The sequence below is a fragment of the Bufo bufo genome, chromosome 7, assembly GCF_905171765.1.
Source record: "Bufo bufo chromosome 7, aBufBuf1.1, whole genome shotgun sequence".
Classification (NCBI taxonomy): domain Eukaryota; kingdom Metazoa; phylum Chordata; class Amphibia; order Anura; family Bufonidae; genus Bufo; species Bufo bufo.
In genome coordinates this window covers 187,550,332-187,575,557 of record NC_053395.1, presented here as the reverse complement: position 1 = coordinate 187,575,557, position 25,226 = coordinate 187,550,332, and the positions used below count along the sequence as shown (strand labels likewise).

The 25,226-nt window shown below is 45.0% G+C and overlaps 1 protein-coding gene across 4 annotated transcripts in view; it reads right to left on the bottom strand.

The window, feature by feature from the left end:
• TLK1 (tousled like kinase 1) overlaps positions 1–25,226 on the bottom strand; it is a 230,453-nt gene that overhangs the window by 49,102 nt on the left and 156,125 nt on the right. For 3 of the 4 annotated variants that reach the window (XM_040439214.1, XM_040439213.1, XM_040439215.1), the window contains 6 exons: positions 13,730–13,801; positions 11,623–11,698; positions 6,920–6,966; positions 4,389–4,499; positions 2,383–2,472; positions 48–140 (listed from right to left, as the gene is read on the bottom strand). In XM_040439214.1, the coding sequence (XP_040295148.1) occupies positions 48–140; positions 2,383–2,472; positions 4,389–4,499; positions 6,920–6,966; positions 11,623–11,698; positions 13,730–13,801 (489 nt within the window). The remainder of the gene's footprint in view (positions 1–47; positions 141–2,382; positions 2,473–4,388; positions 4,500–6,919; positions 6,967–11,622; positions 11,699–13,729; positions 13,802–25,226) is intronic. The other variant, XM_040439216.1, reaches the window with a different exon arrangement.

Genomic DNA, 25,226 nt, shown 5'->3' with positions numbered 1-25,226 from the left:
TAACGCCATAGAGTCATTGTATTACTTTCAGAAAGTTAATTACTCACCCTGAGCAGATCATCAATTCTGCCTTCTTTTTTTTCCAGATCCTGATTTTTATTACTTTCTAGGGCAGCAAGCTTCAGCATGGTGAGATCAGTCTGCAAGACACAGATAGAAAGGTGACTTCACAGACACAACTTATTTGGTAGACTATGTGTGTGTGTGTGTGTGTGTGTGTGTGTGTGTGTGTGTGTGTGTGTGTGTGTGTGTGTGTGTGTGTGTGGTATATATATATATATATATATATATATATATATATATATATATATATATATATATATATAAGACATTAAGCCCGTTACAATAACGGGCGCTAGAACAGTAGTGCATTAACATTAGTAGGAACAGTCTATATTAAATGGCAAGGGAACTTGACCACACTGTCTCGTGACTGGATGACACTGCTGGCACTGTGACTGGATGACACTGCTGGCACTGTGACTGGATGACACTGCTGGCACTGTGACTGGATGACACTGCTGGCACTGTGACTGGATGACACTGCTGGCACTGTGACTGGATGACACTGCTGGCACTGTGACTGGATGACACTGCTGGCACTGTGACTGGATGACACTGCTGGCACTGTGACTGGATGACACTGCTGGCACTGTGACTGGTGGCTGTCGCTGTACGACTGGCACTGACTGCTGGTAGCGACTGGTAGGTCAGACTGCTGACAGGGGCTCCTCTCCATATGGCTGATAGTGCTATGAGTGACAAACAGAAATGGCGGCGCTCCGACCCCGGATGCCATGGTAACCATCGGGACGCTGCCACAACGCAGCAGCATGATGGGGGAGGGAGCTCCCTCCCTCAGTTTACCCTTCAACCCGATGGTTAGCCCCTCCATACAGCGGTCCCTAAGGACCACGGCATAGGAGGGGTTAAACGGCCGACATCGGTGCCAGCACCGATGTTGGCTGTTTCAAGCAGAGTGTTAGCTGTACATTACAGCTAACACTCTACCCCGCTGCCTCTCTGCCATCCTGAAAGTCAGGAGTTTCCATGTATTAGGCCTCTTTCACACAACCTTTTTTTTTTCCCCCCGTTTACGGGCCGTTTTTTGGGGTTCCATATACGGAACAATTCATTTCAATGGTTCCGCAAAAAAAAACGGAATGTAGTCCATATGCATTCCGTTTCCGTATTTCTGTTCCGTTGACAAATAGAACATGTCCTATTATTGCCCGCAAATCACATTCCGTGGCTCCATTCAAGTGAATAGGTCCGCAAAAAAAAAACGGAACACATAAGGAAATGCATCCGTATGTCTTCGTATCCGTTACGTTTTTGCGGAACCATTTATTGAAAAATGTTATGCCCAGCCCAATTTTTCTAATTACTGTATACTGTATATGCCATACGTAAAAACAGAACAGAAACGGAAACGCAACAGAAACAAAAAACTGAACGGATCCCTGAAAAAGCCATACGGTCGTGTGAAAGAGGCCTTAGAGTGTCGGTGGGTTCGGGCCAACAAAAGCCTAATGTGCATGGCCAGCTCAAAGGTGTTCTCCGGGAATTAGGAAATTGAAAATACCTAAATAATACTTTATTATAAATATATTCCCAAATACCTTTCATTAATTATAACGACTCGTTTTGTCTGGGGAAATAAAATGGCCGCTGTCCTATTAGCACACACACAAAACCTGTCCTAATCACACAGAACAAGTCACTTCTGAACTCTGAGCCAAAGAGCTGCCTCATCTTCCTCTCTGCTTGTCAGGGATTATGATCCTTAATACAGATAAGATCTATAGTTGAATCTCTGTAGGAATGGAATTCATGAGGAGACATGAAGTACAGAGAAGACAGACAGGACAGACTGTGGTAATGTAGGCTGCATGCAAGCGCTGCTGCTCATCAGCCTCATCTCCGCCTCCTCTCTGTACTTCAGGTCTCCTCATGAACTCAATTCCTAAAGATCTTACCAGCTGTATTCAGGATCATAACCTCTGACTAGCAGAGCAGAGAGGAGGATGAGGTAGCTCTTTAGCTCAGTGCTCAGAAGTAACTTGTCCTGCTGTGTGATTAGGACAGGTTTTGTGTGTACTAATAGGACAGTGGCCATTTTATTTCCACTGATGACTGCTCCCTAGACAAAAGCCATTATAACTAATGAAAGGTAACTGGGAACATATTTAGAATAAATAGATATTTAAATATTTTAATTTTCTTAATTCCTAGAGATCCCCTTTAAGACATCTATACCCAATCTTGAGAATATGTGTTTTCCTATGGGAAACCCCTTTAAGGATAATGTGAAATAGACCAAAGAGCTAATAAACTGTAAAGCAGAACAGAACAGATCAGCATCAAAAGGAGAATACTCACTTGTATCAGTTTATATGATAACTGCTTTGTAGGTGTCATAAGATGGTCCCCAAACGCTAATGCCGTAGGTGAAGGACTGTTCTGTCGAACCTTTGACAAAATGTAAACTAAGTAAACACATGTAGGCTCAAGGGGACAGGAGCATAAAGGAAAAAAAAGAAAAAAGCATATAGATCATGTGCAACAAGTAGGGTTTATGACTACTCCACATTTGTATGTTTGACACCATAGCCCTTAAAGGGAACCTGTCATGTGGATATTTGATTATAATCTAACTAATTATATACAATCATTAACTACTAAAAAGTACCTTAGATGTATTCACTTACTGGTGTGACAGATGGTTACCTCATAATATACACACAAAGATGCCGCATGCTAATGAGCCGATTTGAGTCCAGCGTGATGTTATTGAGTCCAGCGTATATTCAATTCAGAGCTATAGCCACTCGCCTGCCCACCTCGTGCTGATTCATATGGAAAAAAACTGTCATTCAGCAGCAGGTGGGCGGGGAGAGTCAGGAGCTCATGAATATTCAGGACTCATCATTATCAGCTGGAGCTTTTCAATACAAGATGTTGGCAGATTGACTGGGTCAATTAAAGAAAGTGACCCAGCATTTTGCTAAGAGAATCAATCACTTATTTATGTTGCCCTTAGTTAGGACACCATAAAACTGGTGACAGGTTCCCTTTAAAGAGGAGCTGTCCCCTCTCCTGACAGGTCTCTTTTATTAAGTAATTGTGTTCCACATCATTGTTATCTTGCAGGTAGTTACTAAAACGGTCATGTCAGGAGAGGCGACGGGTCCTCTTTAAAGTCTATGCACGCTTTTGGCTAACCTATTAAATGCAGCACAAAGTAGGGAACACATGGAAGAAAGTATGCATTAACCAGAATTTGTCTGTTACCATGGAGACATTTAGTCTGCATAGGAGCTGAAGAAAGAAAATGAGATCTATCACAAAGTTGTTTCATTTCAGATGTGGTCAGAAAATGAAAAAATAAATTAGTTACAAAGATGTATGAGGAGATCCATGGGAGGTACAGGGCTGCTTCTAAATTTGTTAGAAAGAGAGTATCATGTACTATATATCTGATTTTCATTGCTTACATTATTTATGGGATAGAACATTTAAAGGGTTAATTTGGGCCCCCATTAAAGGGCATCTGTCAGCAGATTTGTACCTATGACACTGGCTGAGCTGTTACATGTGCGCTTGGCAGCTGAAGACATCTGTGTTGGTCCCATGTTTATATGTGTCCACATTGCTGAGAAAAATTATGTTTTACTATATGCAAATGAGCCTCTAGGAGCAACGGGGGTGTTACCATTACACCTAGAGACTCTGCTCTCTCTGCAGCTGCCGCACCCTCTGCACTTTGATTCATAGGGCCAGGTGTGACTATGTTTTCTCTGTCTGGCCGTTTCAATAAGTGCAGAGGGTGCGGCAGTTGCAGAGAGGACAGAGCCTCTAGGTTTAAGGGTAACGCCCCCGTTGCTCCTAGAGGTTCATTTGCATATATTAAAAAAAATATATATCTCAGCAATGCGGGCACATATGAACATAGGACTAACACAGATGTCTTCAGCTGCCAAGCGCACATGTAACAGGTCAGCCAGTGTCATAGGTACAGATCTGCTGACAGATGCCCTTTAAGAGCACATCAAGGACAAGAATGGAGAAACGTCTGACCTGATATTATACTCTGATTTTCCAGCACATGTGAACAAAGTCGCTGCAGTCACATGACTCCTAATGTGGACAGCACTGGTGGCAATGGCGGACAGGTGACTACGGGATAAGAGTGACATGGGGGCAGCACCAGACCTGAATTTACATGGGGCTACGATTTTTAAATAAAGTAAATTAATAAGGCATGTGTATTTCTACGCCCGCAGTGTGGTTCTAGATTACCACATCAGGTGCCGTGCAGATCATCTTTACGAATATGGAGCCACACAATAAAAATACTATAAAGATATACATCTGCTAATACATACAGCGCTAAGACTCACAGAAGATGAAGGTGTGGAATGTGAGTGGGAGTTCTGCGGAGACCGGATTGAAGGAGGTAGGCCTCTAACAGGACTGGAACCATTCCCAGCTTGATACTGAAAGACATGTACCAATAACAAGGTAATTTGCAAAATAAATAGGAGGCTTAAAGGGGTTGTCCAGGCTACAGGTATTGATAATCTATCCTCAGGGTAGGCCATCAATATTAGATTGGTAGGGGGCTGACACCCGACAACCCCACTGATCAACTATTTCAGGCCCACTGGAAACTATACGATGTATGAAACAAAAGCAGAAGGCTCCGTACACTGTGTAATTACCGGCATCTGTGTACTGCAGCTCAGCGCCGCTGAGCTGCAGTACCCTGGCACGGCCACTACACAGTGTAAGGAGAAGTCTGTTCCCAGGACCATGGTTGCTTGAAACAGGTAAATCAGCGGGTGCCAGGTGTCATATCCCCCCACCCGAGGATAGGTCATCAATATCTGTAGAGAGAACAACCCCTTAAACCACCTAACAGTTTTGCCCAAGCAGTGCTCAGCCTTTAAAATAAAGCACTTAACAGTTCAACCCAAGCCGAGCTCGGGCGGAAGGGTATGGCTGCTTTAACTTCTCATATCGTCGGCTGGATAGAAGCTGGGTACAAGACCAGAATCACAGCAGGATTTCCTCTACATTGGAAGATAAAGCTGTTGAAAATCAGGTCAGGAGTGATAGCAGCTGAAGGTGAAAGCAAGTTTTAGCTGCTTTTACTCCCCACCCAATTTCTAAGGCCTTGTTCACATTTCCGTGTCAGTTTGACGTCCGTGAAAAAAATTTGTCCGGGTTTCATCCGTGAAGGACTCATGTTTGGTCAATGTGTCTGTTTTTTGCCCTCCAATACTGCTTAGCTGAAATGTTAATTTCCAGAGCATCTCCTACCAGTGGTCAGTATAAAAAAAACAAAAAAAAACTGACCAAACATGGATGCCATCAGTGTTGTGACAGTGATTTTTTTTTAAGAACCCATAGACTTCAAAGGGCATTTTTGGTTTGCATTATGGACCAAAGTAGTGCGTGTCTCCATGGATTTTTCACTTACCCACGGTCAGTAAAAAATACTGATGTGTGAACAAACACATTAAGATCAAAGTGTTTGTGTGCTATTCTGAGAAAATGCAGACAATACACATCAATGAAAAGCGGAAATGTTGACAAAGCCTTACAGCGGTATCTTCCGATGTAGAGAAGCTAATGCCATGATTCTGGTCTTATTTTAAAACTTAGATTGTCAGCTTTCAAACTGGATCACATCTCTAGCTACTACAGAGCCTGAGATATGAAGAGTTAAATCAGCCTTCCCCGCTTCAGCTGGTGTGATCTAAGCGAGCCAGGAAGAGGAGGGCATTGGAGGAGCCGACAGCCTCCAATACAAGATATTAATCGTAATTACCCACAGAATAATGTTATGTTATTTACACCACACTTTAAAAATAAAGCTCACAAAACATAGTTAAAATTGCTGTTTTTTAGCCCCCCCCCCCCCCCAAAAAAAAAAAGTTATTTAATACAGTATATAAAGCCCAAAATGGTTCCTAAAAAAACTAGAATTCATCCTGCAAAGTTCAAAAGCTAAACTGAAAAAATAAAATAAAAATTATAATAAAATAGTTATGACCGCGGGAACATAAAATGTTGCTGGGCCTTAAAAGGAATCTGTCACCAGTTTTATGGTGTCCTAAAATCAGGACTCACTGTCATGTGCTGGAGCTGTTGGGACCTAGCAGGATAAGGCTACATTCACACGAATGTATGTTGTTTCTGTGTCCGTTCATTTTTTTTTCCGGGCAGGATGCGGACCCTTTCATTTCAATGGGTCTGCGAAAAATGTAGACAGCACACCGTGCTGTCCGCATCCGTATGTCCATTCCGAAGCCCCGCAAAAAAGATAGAACATGTCCTATTCTTGTCTGTTTTTGCTGACAAAGATAGGCATTGTTACAATGGATCCGCAAAAATAACTGATTCCATACGAAACGTCATCCGTTTTTTTGTAGATCCGCAATTTGCGGCCCGTAAAACACATACGGTCGTGTGAATGTAGCCTAAAACTGGTGAGACACTCCCTTTAAGGCCATGCTAATCTTCTCTGTACCGTTCCAAGTTTAGTATATCTGCAGTGCTGCCGAAGAAAGCACTAACATTACTTATCTCACTTAGGGGTTAAAAATGCACTTGAGCCCCCTGAACTGTGCTCCAGCTATATTTACTTCAGACATAAATTAAAATTCTACAATAAAAAAGTGACATTTTCTAGAGCGATTTGTCCAATTTTAATGTGACTATTTTTAACGCCTTTCAAAGTGTTAGTTCCAGTGCCGGCAGCTGCAGGGACAGCTAATCAGCGGGGATGCCAGGTGCCGAACCCCTTAGATCTGATATTGATAACCGATCCTAAGGATAGGTGATGAACATCTGTAGACCCCCCAAAAAACCCTTAAAACAACACATTTCCCATATATATGGTTTAACTTACATCGAAATAGTCACTAATCTTGTGACTTCGGTTACCACTGTTCTTTCCTATAGTAGAGAAAACAAGAAAACATTAGTGCAAATCTCAAGCACAGCCGAAGCAAAACCAAAAAGCTAAGTAATTTGTAAGAAATATGCTCATCCTTAAAAGGTACGGGTCCATACATTATAACAGGCAGCTGCTGGTCCAAGTATTTGTCTTACCTATTCAATGCATTTGTGAAAAGGTTAAATGTACTTAAAAGGGGTTGTCCGAGTTATGTAAGGACTTTTCAATTCACTTACTTCATCTCCAGTTGGTGCTTTCCCAGATTTCACTGAGGGTCACATGACCTGTGATGTCAGCTTCTCTCCCTGCTCTGATGATGTGGGTGCACAAGCCAGAGAGAGCAGATGTGCTGGCCACGCCCTCCTGCACTGCGGGCTGCTGCTTATTGCTCTCTCTGGATTCTTGAGGAAAAACATTAACCCCTTCAGCTGCACAGACTCAGGGCTGAAGGCGTAAATGAGTAGCTGCAGGCAGTGAGGAGACAAATGCTGGGCACAGGAGCCGACAGAGGAGTTCTGCAGAGCATTGCACAAGAACAGGTAGGGGGAAGATCCTGTGTGCATCAGCAGTGCCATTGTACAGCTGGAACTTGTAGTCCTACAAATACAACGTGCTGCTGAGTCTCCCAGCAGGCAGACATGTCACTCAGGGCAGCACTTGTATTCACTCCCTTGGCAGAGCAGGGGGAGGGGCAGAGATTGTTGTTATTGCAGGTAAACAAAGGGCCAGAAGAGAACCAGGGAAATGAGGAAATATAGATTTTTTTTTTGCCTAAAACTTGCTTAGCTCAGTTATATATTGCTGCCCATCAGATTTACAGTGCTATATATTTTTTTTTAATAACTTGGACAACCCCTTTAACGGTCTCCTTGTCCTTAAAGGAGTTTTTTCATCTCGTCGTTACCGTTTCAGAGATAGGGAAACAGCTTGCTATGCTACATTGTTCCCATTGCTCCAATGCACTGCAATAGGAGCTACTGAAACAGCATAGCACTGGCCTGCTCCGCTGTTACCCGGCCAACTAGTGGCCGGGCTAGTCCCTTTAATAACAAGTGGCAATATGGCTTCAGAAGGCTTGTTAGCAATTGTACTTAAAAGGGTTGCAAAAGATGTAAAATAAAATATGATGCTGTACTTCTTTCCCCGGCACTATCCTCTGTGCTGCCAGTCCAGTCCCCCTGCTTGTTTACAGACTGCAGCGGTGACAGGCATATGTACAGCACGACCACTGCTGCCAATCACTGTCCTCAGTGCTCATGTGCTGCACGTCCATGCTTCAGTCTATAAACACGCGGAGGACAGGACCGGCAGAGAAGACAGCAGCGCTGGAGAAAGAGCTAAGTATAGCATCATTTTTTAATTTACACTAAACTCTTTAATTATCTCAGACAACGACTTTAATGTTGGTAATCTGGTTATAAAAGGTTATCCCCTATCCACTGGACAGGAGTCCGACTACTGGGATCTTCACCAATCACAACAACAGGGAATGGAGCAGCGGTCAAGCATGTGCAATGATGCTACCATTAAACTCTAAGAGCCCATTCACACGACCGTAGGTTTGAGACCGTCCATTACGCAATTTTGTTATTCATTTCAACGGGGACACAAAAGATGTAGACAGCACACCGTGTGCTGTCCTCATCTGTACTTCCATTCCGCGGCACCGCTAAAAAAATAGAACATGTCCTATTCTTGTCTGCAATGGCGGACACGAACAAGCTTTTTTATCATGGGGCTGACCATTCAACAAAAACGGATACGGTCCTGTGAACGAGTCTGCATCTGTTCCGCAATTTTGCAGAACGGGTGCAGACCCATTCATTTCAATGGGGCCGCAAAAGATGTGAACAGCACACCGTGTGCTGTCCGCATCCGTGGTTCCATTCCGCGGTCAAGATAGAACATGTCCTATAATAGGCATTTTCTATTGTGGTTGCGGCCCGCGAATTTCAGAACAAAAATGCCCGGTATCCGTGTTTTGTGGACCCGCAAAGCACTACAGCCGTCTAAATGGGCCCTAAGACTGAGGGAGATACACAAGAACTAGTCTTCTCCAACAGTCCCATAAAGATGAATAGAGTGGCAGGGCACATGCTTTATAAAATTGCGGCTATCTGCAGTTACCACTAGGGGGAGCTTAGAGGTTTTATGAAGACATTTCCAATGAAATTAATAAGAAGACTATGTCCACTGGTCAAGTTTCGCATATAAGCTGATGAAATCCTAGGGAACGTGCACTGAACGCAAATCGCTTTCCAGGCGTCAGGTCGATAGACTGCTATGGCTACTATCAGCATGTATGCCTCTGCATACACCACAACTAAAGCCCCTGTAAAATAAATTTAAGCTAAGACTACCATAAAAAATGTGCTAATAGAAAATTCTGTACTTCTTTAGATGAAAGGAAAAAAAATAATGTGCATAGTAGCTGATATCGTAAGGGTCCATTCACACGTCTGTATGAATGGGTCCACAAAAGACGCGGACAGCACACTGCATCTGTAGTTCTGTTCCGCAGGTCCCGCAAAAAAGATAGAGCATGTCCTATTCTTGTCCGCAGCCACGGACAGGAATAGGCATTTCTATAACAGGGCTGGCAATGTGCACGTGGCCGGTGTCCGTGTTCTGCGGAATGCGGGCGTGTGAATGGACCCTAAAGATCTTTAAGCATCTAATGTGTATGGGAAGGAGGGGGGGTGTCCCGACTCAGAGTAGATTTCAAGGGGAAAAAAAGGATTGGGCATGCCCGAACAGCCTACAGGTGTCAGCCTACAGCAGGGCATTGTGGGAGTTGTAGTTTTACAACAGCTGGAGGGCTGCAGTTTGAGGATGCCTGATCTAAGGTATATGGTCACCTTAAGGCAAGTTCTTATACTGGTATTAAATACCGCAGTTTCTTCAATACCTGCCGCAGTGTCAGTGCGTTGCTTGAGGTACACGTGGGAATAAAACCTGCTACTAAGTTATAATACAAAAGATTCTCAGTACTGGTCAATGGAGGCAAGACAAAGATGCCAGCAGCTACTGGATGATTAGACAGACTATCACCTACATCATGTCACCGTGATCAGACACGAGCAGAAATGCTGCAGGCAGCTGAATTAAATAACGAGCACAGACCTGAAGAGCGTTGGTAAAATAAATTGGATCGACATCTATTTTTAATGCTGTTAAATGGCGTCCAAACCAGAGATGCTCAAAACCTACATTCAATCCATCATCTGTGTATTACCGTGCCAATTTAATGAATCAATTTGAACGTGAACTCAAAGCATTTCAGGCCTCATCTGAAGGTGGAGAATTACCTTCACCCATGGGTGGGCACCCCAATTCAGTTACATAACTATATGTAGAAGATTGCCTCTGGTTTAGAGGCATTCTGCATAAGGCCCCCTGCTCACGGCCGTTGCTCCGCAAATTCCGGTCCACAATGCGTGGGCACTATCCGTGCGGCTGCTGCGATGCATCCAGACCCATTCAACTTGAATGGGTCCGTGATCCGTCCACACAGCAAAAAAATAGAACAAGAGAGAAACCCCACGAAAGCACTCTATGATGCTTCCGTGGCGTTCCATGCCTCCGTTCCGCACCACACCTTCTGGATTGCGGACCCATTAAAGCGAATGGGTCCACATCCGTGATGTGGGGTGCACAAGGCCAGTGCCCGCATATTGAGGACCCGCTGTTTGCAAGCCGCAATAAGTGCCACGGCCAGCAACGGCCGTGTGCATGAGGCCTAGCAGTGATAAAAGGAATCATGTTAAACTGCTATAGAGTGATCACACCATACAGCAGGGCGATGAGGGGCACTTAGCTTGTCTACCACCCAATCAGCAGAATAAAGGCTGTTCCATGCGCTCACAGTCACATCTCATTTGCAGCCTATTGACTGAGGGCTGATTCACACAACTGTGGTCGGCCCGGTGAACATGGTCCAGGTGTTGACCGCATTTCCCAGAAGAGGACCTAAACAAGTTGATGACGAACCCTTGGGAAATGTATGCTGAAAGAGGTTGTCCCACTGTATTTGCAGTATGCTATCATGGTAGGGAGGAGCGAATCGACTTCAGATGAAACATTCGAAGTCGATTTGCATAAAAAACTTTGTTCCAATACTGTACGGAGCAGGAGCGTGCTTCACTTAAAGTGACCAATAGGGATGAGCGAATAGACTTCGGATGAAACATCCAAAGTCGATTTGCATACGGAGCAGGAGCTCCGTACAGTAGTAGAATGTATTGGCTCCGATGAGCCTAAGTTATTGCTTCGCGAAGTCTCACGAGACTTCGGGTAATAACTTCATAAATTAATTTGCACTATAAAAATCAATTTCCAGAACTCTGGTTCGGTTCCAAGTGGTACCTTGGAACCGAACCCAAGTTCGGGAAATGGTTTTTTAAAGTACAAAATAATTTTTTGAAGTTATTACCCAAAGTCTTGCGAGACTTCCCGAAGCAATAACTTAGGCTCATCGGAGCCAATACATTCTACTACTGTACGGAGCTCCTGCTCCGTATGCAAATCGACTTTGGATGTTTCATCCGAAGTCTATTCGCTCATCCCTATTGGCCACTTTAAGTGAAGCACGCATGAAATATATTGTGCTATATAATTAAATCCATTACAATACCGAATTTAAATATTTGCAGTACCTTGACTGCTTTCATTCTGAGTCTCGGCTTTCCGCTTCCTCCCCCTTGAAGAGTCTGGCTGTTTCTTCTCTGGAGTCTGAAACACATAATCAAATAAAAAGAATCTTTTTTTTTTTTTTTTTTACAATTAATTGAACTAAACTGGAAACTTAATATATGCTCGCTAACTTCTGGAAATGCAGAAAATGTCACCAGGATAGGCTGCTCTAGATTAGCTGTCCTATGACACCTGAACAAGTCAGCACAAGCTGCGGTTGTGTGTCCAGTCAGGTCATCCAAACGGATCTGTCATTGGCAACAATGTAAGTCAATGGTGATGGATCCGTTTTTTAGGAGCCTAAAAAAAAAAACTGATCCGCCACCCATTGACTTTCAATGTATTTAGTGACAGATCCATATTGATTTCACACAACTGGATCCTAACGGAACGGATGCATCCTGATGAGCAAAATCAAAACGGATCAGCTTAATTCCAGTATTGAGACCCTCTGCCGGCTCTGAATACCTTTTAAAACTTTTTTCTAAGGTATGCAGGCCTATACTGGGGACTACTAGTTAAACATTTGGAATGGTATTTCCATTGCACAGAATAGGTGACAAATATATGATCTGTGTCCAACCGGTGGGACCACCACCAATTATGCAAATGGGTGTCCCTGAATCCCCGAGTGGATGCAGCAATGGTCCCCTCACTGCTGCCCCATTTATTCTTTATGGGACTGCCAAAAGAGAAGCTAAATATAACGCTTGGCTACTGACAGCAGTCCCGGCAAAGTGACCTTTGTTGCCCTCACTTGGGGGGGGGACACAGGGGCCCCCTGTTCGCATAATCAATGGGGATCACAGCAGTCTGATCAGATGCATGTAACCTATCGTATGGATAGGTGATAAAGTCGTTATGGTGGGAAAGCCCTTTAAAAGGAGTTATCCAACCCCTATAATGACCCCCCCGATGCCTGGGCCCATCATATAGATTATACTTACCCCGCTCCCCGGCACCCACATCACTCCTGATGCCTGCACAGCCACTTGATGCTAAAGAGGCAAGTATAATCTATATGAGGGGCCGGGGTCATTATAGGAGTTGGATAACCCCTTTAACCCATGCAGGTTACTTAAAGAGGTTCTGCAGTTTGTTTTAACTGATGATCTATCCTCTGGACCCCCGCTAATCGGCTGTTTGAGAAGGCAGCGGCGCTGCGGCCTTCTCACTGTTTACCGCTGGCCCAGTGATGTCGCGACTTGTATCAACTGGCCTGGGCGTGGCTAAGCTCCATTCAAGTGAACGGAGCTTAGCCCCGCCCAGGCCATTGATACTAGTCGTGATGTCACTAGTATCTAGTCGTGATGTCACTAGTCACTGCTGCCTTCTCAAACAGCTGATCGGCGGGGGTCCCGGGTGTCAGACGCCCGCCAATCAGATGCTGATGATCTATCCAGAGGATGGATCATCAGTTAAAACAAACTGCAGAACCCCTTTAAAGCGTGTAATAATAAAGACTCACAATTACACATACATATCATTTTTCTTAAGTCAATTAGTTTTCTCTAGAGAAACACCTGTCTGTATTCCACTGTCCATAGTGAAAACATTGTTTTTAGGGTGTGCCCCGACAAATAAAGATATTGCTTGGTAGGATATGGGAAAATGTCATGTTCCTCTAGAGAAAACTAATTGACTTAAGAAAAATGATATGTATGTGTATTTGTGAGTCTTTATTATTACACGCTTTAAAGGGGTTCTGCAGTTTGTTTTAACTGATGATCTATCCTCTGGATAGATCATCAGCATCTGATTGGCGGGGGTCCGACAACCGGGACCCCCGCCGATCAGCTGTTAAACGCCATGTGCCTTTATATGGGTGTCCTAGGATTAGAAAGGGCTGGCTCTTTAAAACGCCCACTCGTTCTGAAATCTGATGCGTGAATGGCAGCCTTCACAGACGTGATTAGAATCTATAAATATTCAGAATAAAAAAATTTGAAAATGACAAAATTGCGTTCTGAGCACTTACTAACATTCTCCAAATGCCAGGAACAAGGAAGATGAACAAAAGCTAAGTATAACAGTATAGTAGGCAGAATCCCCCACACACGGTAAACATACCTCTGACTCTTTGTCGCTTAAAGAACCCAGGCTCCCAAAGCTGTGGTTGGAGCTTTCATTGTTTGTCGAGGCCTGTTGAGCATACACAGGTAGGACAAAATCAACAAGGTCAGCAATGTACACAACAGCCTTAAAAAAAAAAAAAAAAAGCAGCATGACGACAGAAAAAAGCATAAATCCTCATAATAACTAAAAGTATAAAACAGGTATTCTATGATTGTGGTAGCAGCGCGCACCTTCTTCCTAGTCGCTATGCAAGGCTCCCACATCCGCTACTCGGAATTCACCGGTAAATACTAAAGAATAAATGCAAATAATGGACTTTCAACTCCAAAAATTCAATAAGCAGCCATTAACGTAGTTAATCAGAAAGTGTCCCCCAAAAATTTGGCCGAGATTATTTTGCCTTTTTGACAGACAAGAGTCACGCGTCAGATTTGCTGCAGAAATTTCTGGGACAGTCCCATTCATCTGAATGGGGCTTGCAGTGATCCACGCACGCGCTGCAGAAACATCTCCATTCACATGTACAGAGCCGATCATCAGTTGTAGAAACGTCTGCTTTTCGTCATCTCTAGTCCCTTTGCTCTGAGGACTACCGTAACTCTTGTCCCCTATATTTTGCGGACAAAAACTTCAGGTCCATGGAGCTGATTAAATGTGTATTCGGCTCGTGTCAAAAATAGTTTCCTTTTCTGGTGCTTTTGAGGGGTATGCAGTTTTTGGTGGCTGGCATATTTTGCAGCATTTTTAGGCCAAAAAACAAAACAAAACAGCAGCTCCGGATGTTGCATGGAAATCTATGGGAAATATTACAGGGACCAAGTAGAGGTCATCAACATCTGGGCAGTGGAGGTCCAGCTGCCAGCACCGTCGCCGATCAGCTGTTTGAAGAGGACGCGGTGCTCCGGTGAGCGCTGCAGCCTCTTCCTAGGCCAGTGACGTCAAGTTCATCGGTCACATGGCAAAGTTGAGGCTCAGTGCCATTACAATGAATGGAGCTGAGCTGCGATACCAAGCACAGCCACTTTACAATGTATGGTGCTGTGCTTGGTGAGCTGTGAGAAGGCCTCAGCGATCAGCGGAGCGTTGCGGCCCCTACAAAACAGAAGATCGCTGGGGGTGCCCGACTCCCAGCCATCAGATATTAATGACCTATCCAAAGGGTAGTCCCTGAAAAATGCTGAAAAATCTGGCTTTTTATGGCAGTGGTTGTTTTTAAAGCCTAAAAGGGGTGTTTTTTTGGGGTCAATGTATTTTTTTTATTTATTTTTTTATAGCAGAATGCTGCGAGTGTGGTGTTATTATCTCCAGCTATTTCCCATAGACTCCTCTAAAATAAAAAAAAAGTCTGACTTAAAAACAACACCCTTAAAAAAAAAAGCTTAGAAAAAAAACTCCAGAATTTCCTGGTGTTTTGTTTTTCCACAAGAAAATAAAAAATTAAAAAAATAAATAAATACAATAAAATAAATCCTGCCTGGCAGCTCTGGTTTTTAATGAGAAACTGTGTAATACTTCCTTTAACCTGGGGTGGCACTGCTGGGAAACTAAACACTTGCTGCTGGGATTCTCCAGAGATTACAGGTGGAGATCTAAGCAACAACACACCCACACATCAAAAAGCAGACAAGCACTATAACCAAGCAGAGCACGAAATGCGCCAATTATCTCTAAACACCTAAGAGTTCAAGGAAAAAAAGCCGACAGCTAAGGATGCTGTTCCCCTTTAAGAAGTAGTGTGGTTTGCCCTTTCCCAAGGAAACCACAAAAACTCCCAGACTGCTAATGGGCGCCTCTTCCAGGCCGCATTCATAGGGATCAGCGCTCCACAATTACTTGTTTTGTGTTCATTACAACATGAAACCCCCAGTGACACCTAAACCCTGGCAACATCCACTGTTTACCACTTGCAAAGACGGAAGCGACGCGTCTTCCAGGGACACCCGTCACTAATGAGGCAGCAGACTGTTCCAGTTCAACCATCTTGTGGTTTTACATGCCTCTGCTCTCCATGTATCTCGCACTGTCTACATCCCAAATTAATTAGAGCGCGCTGACGGATTAATCAGGCAGGGGTGGAAGAAGCACAAGGAGAAAGGGTTAATCACGGCCTAAAGAGATTCAAGAAACTTGTGCTCAGAGCAAAACACTGGAGTGAAACGCTTGTGACTTTCCCTGCCGCATGATATAAATTACCATGAAAGTGTAACAAAGGATCTGGAGACGGCGCTCTCCCCCGACCAGAGAGAGGAACGGAGATGACCAGTTGGGGCCTTCTTTTATACTGTGATTTATTATAAGTGACCTGAGGAACACAGCTCTACGACCCGGCTGCAATATCCAGGACTACAATAAACCCAGCACGCAGTCACTTCTCGCCATCACCTGCGCCCTCTCACCTCTTTAATTTTATAATTTAAACACAAGTAAAAAATAATAATAATAATAATAATAATAATAATAATAATATCAACCAAAAATAATAAAATAAAATTACAGATCTATATGTATTTTTTTTTTATGGAAACTGGCCATTTTTTTTCTACAGACTGTACATGACTGTATTTTTGCGGATTGGATGCAGAGCCATCCATTTTAATGTGGCCACAAAAGATGCGGGCAGCACACTGTATGCTGTCCACAAACGTATGTCCGTTCCGTAGTCCGTTTTATGGACACGAATAGGCATTGCTAAAATGGGTCTGAAAAACAGATGCAACACAGACGTCATCTGTATTTTAGCGGATCTGCGTTTTGCAGACCACAAAATACATACATCGTATGAATTCCCCCTAAATGTACGGAGCGTTGGCAACTCTGTTGAAAATTTTCAGTTTACTGCTTGTCTGCATAAAAGGGGTTAAAGCGGTCCCACCGCTGCTCCGTTCCTGGCCCCTGCAGGACCAGTAAGTGTCCACTGCAGCCAATTACAGGCCTCAGCAGTCACTGTGGCTTCCATTCTACGTCACAGTGCTGATGTACCGTTCAAGCCACTGTGATAGAGGAGGCCTGTGAATTGGCTGCAGCAGTCACGGTACCTGGTCCTGTGGGAACCAGAAGCCGCCATGAGCAGTGGTAAGACCCCAGACAGGTGTGCTATTTATTTTTTTATATTCAGGGGAACAGGGAAGGACCCCAAGGTTGTCAGCATTAAATACGAAAATGGTGACAAAGTAGCTTTAAGAAACTCCAGTCGCTTATGTTCTGGTTGGATAGGTATATAAAGCGCAAGATCGTAAATGTGTTCTACAGATATGGGTCAAGGTCCAGGCAGTTCCCCCACGGGTTTATGAAAAGAAAAATAAAAGTTTTTTTTTTTTCATATATACATTAATATATATATATATATATATATATATATATATATATATGTATAATGTATTGAGAGCACTGTGTTCACTAGCTTGACAAAGGCTCCATTGAGAGGGCTGAAATGCTGCATTGCGTTTGGGTGTGAATAAAACATCACCTATTTTCTACCACAAGACCGGAGTGCTGCTCATTTTTCTATTATACACTGCTCAAAAAAATAAAGGGAACACTTAAACAACACAATGTAACTCCAAGTCAATCACACTTCTGTGAAATCAAACTGTCCACTTAGGAAGCAACACTGAGTGACAATCAATTTCACATGCTGTTGTGCAAATGGGATAGACAACAGGTGGAAATGATTAGCAATTAGCAAGACACCCCCAATAATGGAGTGGTTCTGCAGGTGGTGACCACAGATCACTTCTCAGTTCCTATGCTTCCTGGCTGATGTTTTGGTCACTTTTGAATGCTGGCGGTGCTTTCACTCTAGTGGTAGCATGAGACGGAGTCTACAACCCACACAAGTGGCTCAGGTAGTGCAGCTTATCCAGGATGGCACATCAATGCGAGCTGTGGCAAGAAGGTTTGCTGTGTCTGTCAGCGTAGTGTCCAGAGCATGGAGGCGCTACCAGGAGACAGGCCAGTACATCAGGAGATGTGGAGGAGGCCGTAGGAGGGCAACAACCCAGCAGCAGGACCGCTACCTCCGCCTTTGTGCAAGGAGGAACAGGAGGAGCACTGCAAGAGCCCTACAAAATGACCTCCAGCAGGCCACAGATGTGCATGTGTCTGCTCAAACGGTCAGAAACAGACTCCATGAGGGTGATATGAGGGCCCGACGTCCACAGGTGGGGGTTGTGCTTACAGCCCAACACCTTGCAGGTCGTTTGGCATTTGCAAGAGAACACCAATATTGGCAAATTCGCCACTGGCGCCCTGTGCTCTTCACAGATGAAAGCAGGTTCACACTGAGCACATGTGACAGACGTGACAGAGTCTGGAGACGCCGTGGAGAACGTTCTGCTGCCTGCAACATCCTCCAGCATGACCGGTTTGGCATTGGGTCAGTAATGGTGTGGGGTGACATTTCTTTGGAGGGCCACACAGCCCTCCATGTACTCGCCAGAGGTAGCCTGACTGCCATTAGGTACCGAGATGAGATCCTCAGACCCCTTGTGAGACCATATGCTGGTGAGGTTGGCCCTGGGTTCCTCCTAATGCAAGACAATGCTAGACCTCATGTGGCTGGAGTGTGTCAGCAGTTCCTGCAAGACAAAGGCATTGATGCTATGGACTGGCCCGCCCGTTCCCCAGACCTGAATCCAATTGAGCACATCTGGGACATCATGTCTCGCTCTATCCACCAACGTCACGTTGCACCACAGACTGTCCAGGAGTTGGCAGATGCTTTAGTCCAGGTCTGGGAAGAGATCCCTCAGGAGACCGTCCGCCACCTCATCAGGAGCATGCACAGGCATTGTAGGGAGGTCATACAGGCACGTGGAGGCCACACACACTACTTAGCCTCATTTTGACTTGTTTTAAGGACATTACATCAAAGTTGGATCAGCCTGTAGTGTGTTTTTCCACTTTAATTTTGAGGGTGACTCCAAATCCAGACCTCCATGGGTTGAAAAATTTGATTTCCATTTTTTTATTTTTGTGTGATTTTGTTGTCAGCACATTCAACTATGTAAAGAACAAAGTATTTCAGAAGAATATTTAATTAATTCAGATCTAGGATGTGTTATTTTTGTGTTCCCTTTATTTTTTTGAGCAGTGTATATATATTTTAAGACTAGGGACAACTTGAATATCCCAAGTAAATTTTCATAAAGGCTTCTTTCAGACTGTGCAATACAGTGATCCCGAGCCCTGGCTTCCTTGAAATCTGATTAGGCAGTTCCCTGGAATAGAGAAACAGCACGAGCGGTCACTTGTAGCGTAGGTCCATACGCTGTTGAGGTTTCCGACCATCCACACGACCGTAATTTTGGTCTGCACCCGCTCCGCATTTTTTGCGTATCAGATGTGGACCCATTCCTTTCAATAGAGCCACAAAACTGTGTGCGGACTGCATCTGTATGTCAGTTCCGTGGCCCTGCAAAAAAAAAAAAAAAAAAAGAACATGTCCTATTCTTCTATGTCCGTTTTGAGGACAAGAATAGGAATTTATAACAAAAAGTGGGACCTGCTGATCTGAAAAACAGATATGGTCGTGTAAATGGGAGTTTTCACCCCTTACTACCTCTAAAGAGGTGAAATCCACGTTAAAAATACATATTATAAATTAATAAACTGCAGATTTGAAATGGAACGCTATGGTGTTGGATACCACAGTATGACATCTGTCTGAGGCATCCATTAACATACTGTTTTTTTTTTGTATACGTTAAACATATGACAAAAATCCAACACTTCCATTATTTTCATTGTTCTGCTCATCTAACGGAGCAGAACAACAGAAATAAATAGTGGTGGTGTGAACGGGGCCTAAGAGGTGGGTATGCAGGGAACCATTACTGGTCTAAATAACATGAAGCAATTATGGCGAAGTGAGTCCAATGTGGCGGATCTTCCCTGTACTTTATAACTTGGCTATAATAGCCAGCTGTGCATTTACTACACACTGCAGCACATACGTCACACACCCTGCACTACATACATCAGTTGTGTGTGTGCAGTGCAGTGTGCAATGCGTGCGGTGTGTGCGTGCGGTGCAGTGTGCGATGTGTGCAAGCGGTGCAGTGTGCGTGCGGTGCAGTGTGCGAGCGGTGCAGTGTGCGTGCGGTGCAGTGTGCGATGTGTGTGTGTGTGCAGTGCAGTGTGTGTGTGTGTGTGCGGTGCAGTGTGCGGTGTGTGTGCGGTGCAGTGTGCGTGCGGTGCAGTGTGCGATGTGTGTGTGTGTGTGTGCGGTGCAGTGTGTGCGTGCGGTGCAGTGTGCGATGTGTGCGTGCGGTGCAGTGTGCGATGTGTGTGTGTGTGTGCGGTGCAGTGTGCGATGTGTGTGTGTGTGCGGTGCAGTGTGCTGTGTGTGGGTGCAGTGTGCGGTGTGTGTGTGTGTGTGCGGTGCAGTGTGCGATGTGTGTGCGGTGCAGTGTGCTGTGTGTGGGTGCAGTGTGCGGTGTGTGTGTGTGCGGTGCAGTGTGCTGTGTGTGGGTGCAGTGTGCGTGTGTGTGCGGTGCAGTGTGCGATGTGTGTGCGGTGCAGTGTGCGATGTGTGTGCGGTGCAGTGTGCTGTGTGTGTGTGTGTGTGTGTGTGTGTGTGTGCGGTGCAGTGTGCGATGTGTGCGTGCGGTGCAGTGTGCGATGTGTTGGTGGCGGTGCAGTGTGCGATGTGTGCGTGCGGTGCAGTGTGCGATGTGTGTGTGTGTGTGCGGTGCAGTGTGCTGTGTGTGGGTGCAGTGTGCGGTGTGTGTGTGTGTGTGCGTGTGCGGTGCAGTGTGCGGTGTGTGTGTGCGGTGCAGTGTGTGGTGTGTGTGTCCGGGCTTCCCTGCAGTTGTCCAGCACTCCATTCCTCTTCAGCTCCACGCCATGTTTGCCGGCACAATGCTGCCCCTGCAAATAGCAAAGCTCCTTCCTGTATGGCGCTTAGCTATTGGTTATTTCAGGCACAGGCAGCATCGGTGCGCTGCCTGTGCCGTTCCCTGTGCTGCTGAATGTAGGGGAAAAGTCTAAGGCGTATTGGTACTTAGACTTTTTTCAGAGAGTAAAGCAGCCTGTGACGCTTGTACAGGCGTTATTGCGACCTCTGACTGGGACCCTAACTATCATCATAGTAAGGGGTCCCACGCCAACCAGTTCCTCAAAATAGGAAGCAAGCATGCGAGCAGCCACTCGTGGCTGACTGCTTGCTCAGCTCCTAGGCCACGCGTGTCAATGACACTGTCCTCCTCTTATGTGCTACATGGGCCTTCGGACCTCCTTAGGCTACTTTCACATTAGCGTTTTTTGCGGATCCGTCATGGATCTGCAAAAATGCTTCCGTTAACATAATACAACCGCATGCATCAGTCATGAACGGATCCTGTTGTATTAGGTCTTCTATAGCCAAGACGGATCCGTCATGAACACCATGGAAAGTCAATGTGAGACGGATCAGTTTTCTATTGTGTCAGAGATAACGGATCCGTCCCCATTGACTTACATGTCTTGCTCCGCACCACATCGCTGTAGGATGTGTTTTGGTGTCCGCCTCCAGAGCAGAATGGAACGGAGGCAAACTGATGCCTTCTGAACGGATCCTTTTCCATTCAGAATGTACTAGGGCAGGCGTGCTCAACCTGCGGCCAAAACTACAACTCCTACAGCTATCATCCTACAGCAGGGCATTGTGGGAGTTGTAGTTTTACAACAGCTGGAGGGCCAAAGGTTGAGCATGACTGTACTAGGGCAAAAGTTTTGGACCGCTTGTGAGAGCCCATGACTGATTTAAGAAATGGAAAGCCAAAACATGGGTGTGACTGCTACCTCCGCATACCCCTGCTCTTATTTTTGTACTGTTGGCAGGACTTAGATGTGAAAATCTCCACTGAATGGAGGGCTTGCACTTTCCACACAGTTGGCAGCTGTTTTAGTTACAGGCTTTTATCGTCTGGTTGAGTGATTAAGGGGAGCCTCTGAAAGTTACTCTCCTTGTTTGGTGCTACTGGCTTGGCACATCTTTAATTTCAGATATAAATCAATTAGGGCCTCTCTCAGTCTAAAGACATAGAAGCAACAGCAATGACCGTCCAGCAAAGGATGATGGATACCTAGAGAAGACCAGCGCCGGTATACGGCTCCGTGCACACAATGTAAAAGCCTTCTGTTTGACATATACGCTGGGAGAGGTTCTTGGAGCTTACATCAAACACATACAGTACAGACCAAAAGTTTGGACACAACTTCTCATTCAAAGAGTTTTCTTTATTTTCATGACTATGAAGACATCAAACCAGTGCTAAGCATCTCTGGGAACTCCTTCAAGACTGTTGGAAGACCATTTCAGGGGACTACCTCTTGAAGCTCATCAAGAGAATGCCAAGAGTGTGCAAAGCAGTAATCAAAGCAAAAGGTGGCTACTTTGAAGAACCTAGAATATGACATATTTTCAGTTGTTTCACACTTGTTTGTTATGTATATAATTCCACATGTGTTAATTCATAGTTTTGATGCCTTCAGTGTGAATTTCATAGTCATGAAAATAAAGAAAACTCTTTGAATGAGAAGGTGTGTCCAAACTTTTGGTCTGTACTGTACATCGTAATTCTCAAAGCTAGAATTATTTTCTGGTCACCTCGACTGTCCCCCTTAAAAGCTAAATAAAACAATCAAAAAGGTCGCATCTACTCCAAAATGGAACACACAAAGTACAGCCCATCCCGCAGTAAGAAAAAAAAAAAAGGAATTCTGTCAATGGAAGAAGTGTGATTTATTTATTTTTTTACATTGAACTCCAACATACCCCCATTTTCACCCCTCCGGCCCCTCTGATATGAGCATATGCTCTCCCTTGCCTTGCGCTGAATCGTGCAGGGCACAGGCACTGCTTCTGCCTAGCAGGGAGACCCGGTGACGTCACCAACACTAATAGGCGGGCTTTAGCGCTGCCCTAGCCTGTAAAATAGCTAGGGCAGCACTAAAGCCCGCCCATCGGAGCCAGTGACTTAATCGGGAAGACTACTGGGCGGAAGTGATATACAGCGTAGGGAGAGCATCGGGGTATAAAGTGCTCCGATGCTCATATCAGGACAGAGGGGTAAAGATGGGGGTATGGCAAAATTGCATTTTTCATTTCCAACCACATTTTTTTTTTAGCTTCTCAATACAGTGTATGGAGCATTAAAGGGGTTGTCATTTTGATACTGATGGCCTCTCCTCATCAGTGGGGGTTCGACTCCTAGGCTGTCTAAGCTCAACAAGCACAGCGCTGTACATGGTGTAGCGTAGTGGCTGTGCTTCGGATTTACTTGAATGGGACTGAGCTGCGCCTAGGCCACTTGACCGATTTACGTGACGTCACCGGCCTTGGAGGAGGCTGCGAAACTCACCGGAGCCTCTTCAAAGAGCTGATTGGAGGGCGTCCCAAGAGTCTGAACCCTGTGATCAGATATTCATGACCTATCCTGAGGATCGGTCACCAAAACAAAATCTTGGACAACCCATTTAAATGCTGCCATTAAAAAAACACAACTTATCCAGCATAAAACAAGCCCTCATACGGATGTGTCCATTAAAAAAATCCTTGAGAAGTAACTATACTTCACAAAAACGTTTGACAGGTAATTCAACTAATGTTTTAATCACCTAATGATTTAATCAGTGAGGGTCCAAAAGCTGAGACCAGTCAATAGCTAAAACGCCATCTCTTCTCACTGCTGAAGGAGGAACTAAAAAAAAGCCTCAATAAAAAAAGTCTATGAGCAGTGCTCAGCTGAGAGACTCAACGTCCTCGTTTTTTATCAGCTGGGGTCTCAGTGCTCGGACCCCCAACGATCAAAACCTTTGATAGGTCACTAGGAAGCATCAAAGGTTCTGTAAAACGTAGCAAGTTTTTAACGGGGTTAATACTGAGTTCAAGGGATAAGTAGTATGAAGAAACCTCCTAAGCTCCCCCTAGTGGTGGTTACAGGCAGCAAGAATGTTATCTTCTCAATCGATATGCAGAGGAATTAGGTGCTTTGCAATAGTTTTGGTCAGCGGAAATAAAGAGGCAGAAAAGCTTGGGTACAATGCTTGCCTGTAGCCATCCATCCAAAACGGACACTTAAATCGATGGCAGGGTGCACGTGTGACCCCCCCCCCACACTCAATCCAAACTTCATCTTACAGGTGTTTGGAACCACCTTTTGTCCCGCACTCATAGATTTATCCTCTATCCTGTGGATAGGTCTGTCTGCGGCAGGCTAGCCCCTCACTTATCCTGCACACGTGCCAAGTAAGAGACATAGGGAATCTGATCAGAGATCACAGGGGATTCCATTTCCTATTAGGTAAACAATTACATCTGAGCAAAGTTTTTTTTAGATATGGCACTCCTAGGTATATACAAATGTACTAAAAGTGATCACAGCAAAATGTTGTAAAACAGAAGGCTAGAAGAACCTTCAAAACCTGGATAAAAAACATTTTTAGGCCTGATGCACGCGACCTTATGTATTTTACGATCCGCATATAGCAGCTCTGCGAAATATGGATACTGTCTATGTTGCATTTTTTCCTGATCCAGTGACTTCAATGGTTCCGTGATCTGCAATTTACCGCCAAGCACAGGACATGGGCAATCCTTCTGCGGAAAGCACATGGATCATCAGTGTGCTTTCCGCAAAATGATAGAATATGTCTGCAAAATGCGGACCACCGACCATTTGAAGTTGATGGGTCAGGAAAAAAAATGCAGCCCGCACACAGACCACATATACGGTTTGTGGACTGCAAAACGGACACGGTCGGGTGCATGAGGCCTCTCTGTGATATGCCTGGACTTTTTGACCGCACACAATTATTGCTGTGCTAGCACCATAATAAGGGCCAGAATAAGGGCTCTTTCACACCTGCGTTATTGTCTTCCGGCATAGAGTTCCGTCGTCGGGGCTCTATGCCGGAAGAATCCTGATCAGGATTATCCTAATGCATTCTGAATGGAGAGTAATCCGTTCAGGATGCATCAGGATGTCTTCAGTTCCGGTACGGAACGTTTGTTGGCCGGAGAAAATACCGCAGCATGCTGCGCTTTTTGCTCCGGCCAAAAATCCGGAACACTTGCCGCAAGGCCGGATCCGGAATTAATGCCCATTGGAAGGCATTGATCCGGATCCGGCCTTAAGCTAAACGTCGTTTCGGCGCATTGCCGGAGCCGACATTTAGCTTTTTCAGAGTGGTTACCATGGCTGCCGGGACGCTAAAGTCCTGACAGCCATGGTAAGTGTAGTGGGGAGCGGGGGAGCAGTGTACTCACCGTCCGTGCGGCTCCCCGGGCGCTCCAGAGTGACGTCAGGGCGCCCCAAGCTCATGGATCACGTGATCACATGGATCACGTCATCCATGCGCATGGGGCGCTCTGACGTCATTCTGGAGCGCCCCGGGAGCCGCACGGACTGTAAGTATACCGCTCCCCCGCTCCTACTATGGCAACCAGGACTTTAATAGCGTCCTGGGTGCCATAGTAACACTGAAAGCATTTGGAAGACGGTTCCGT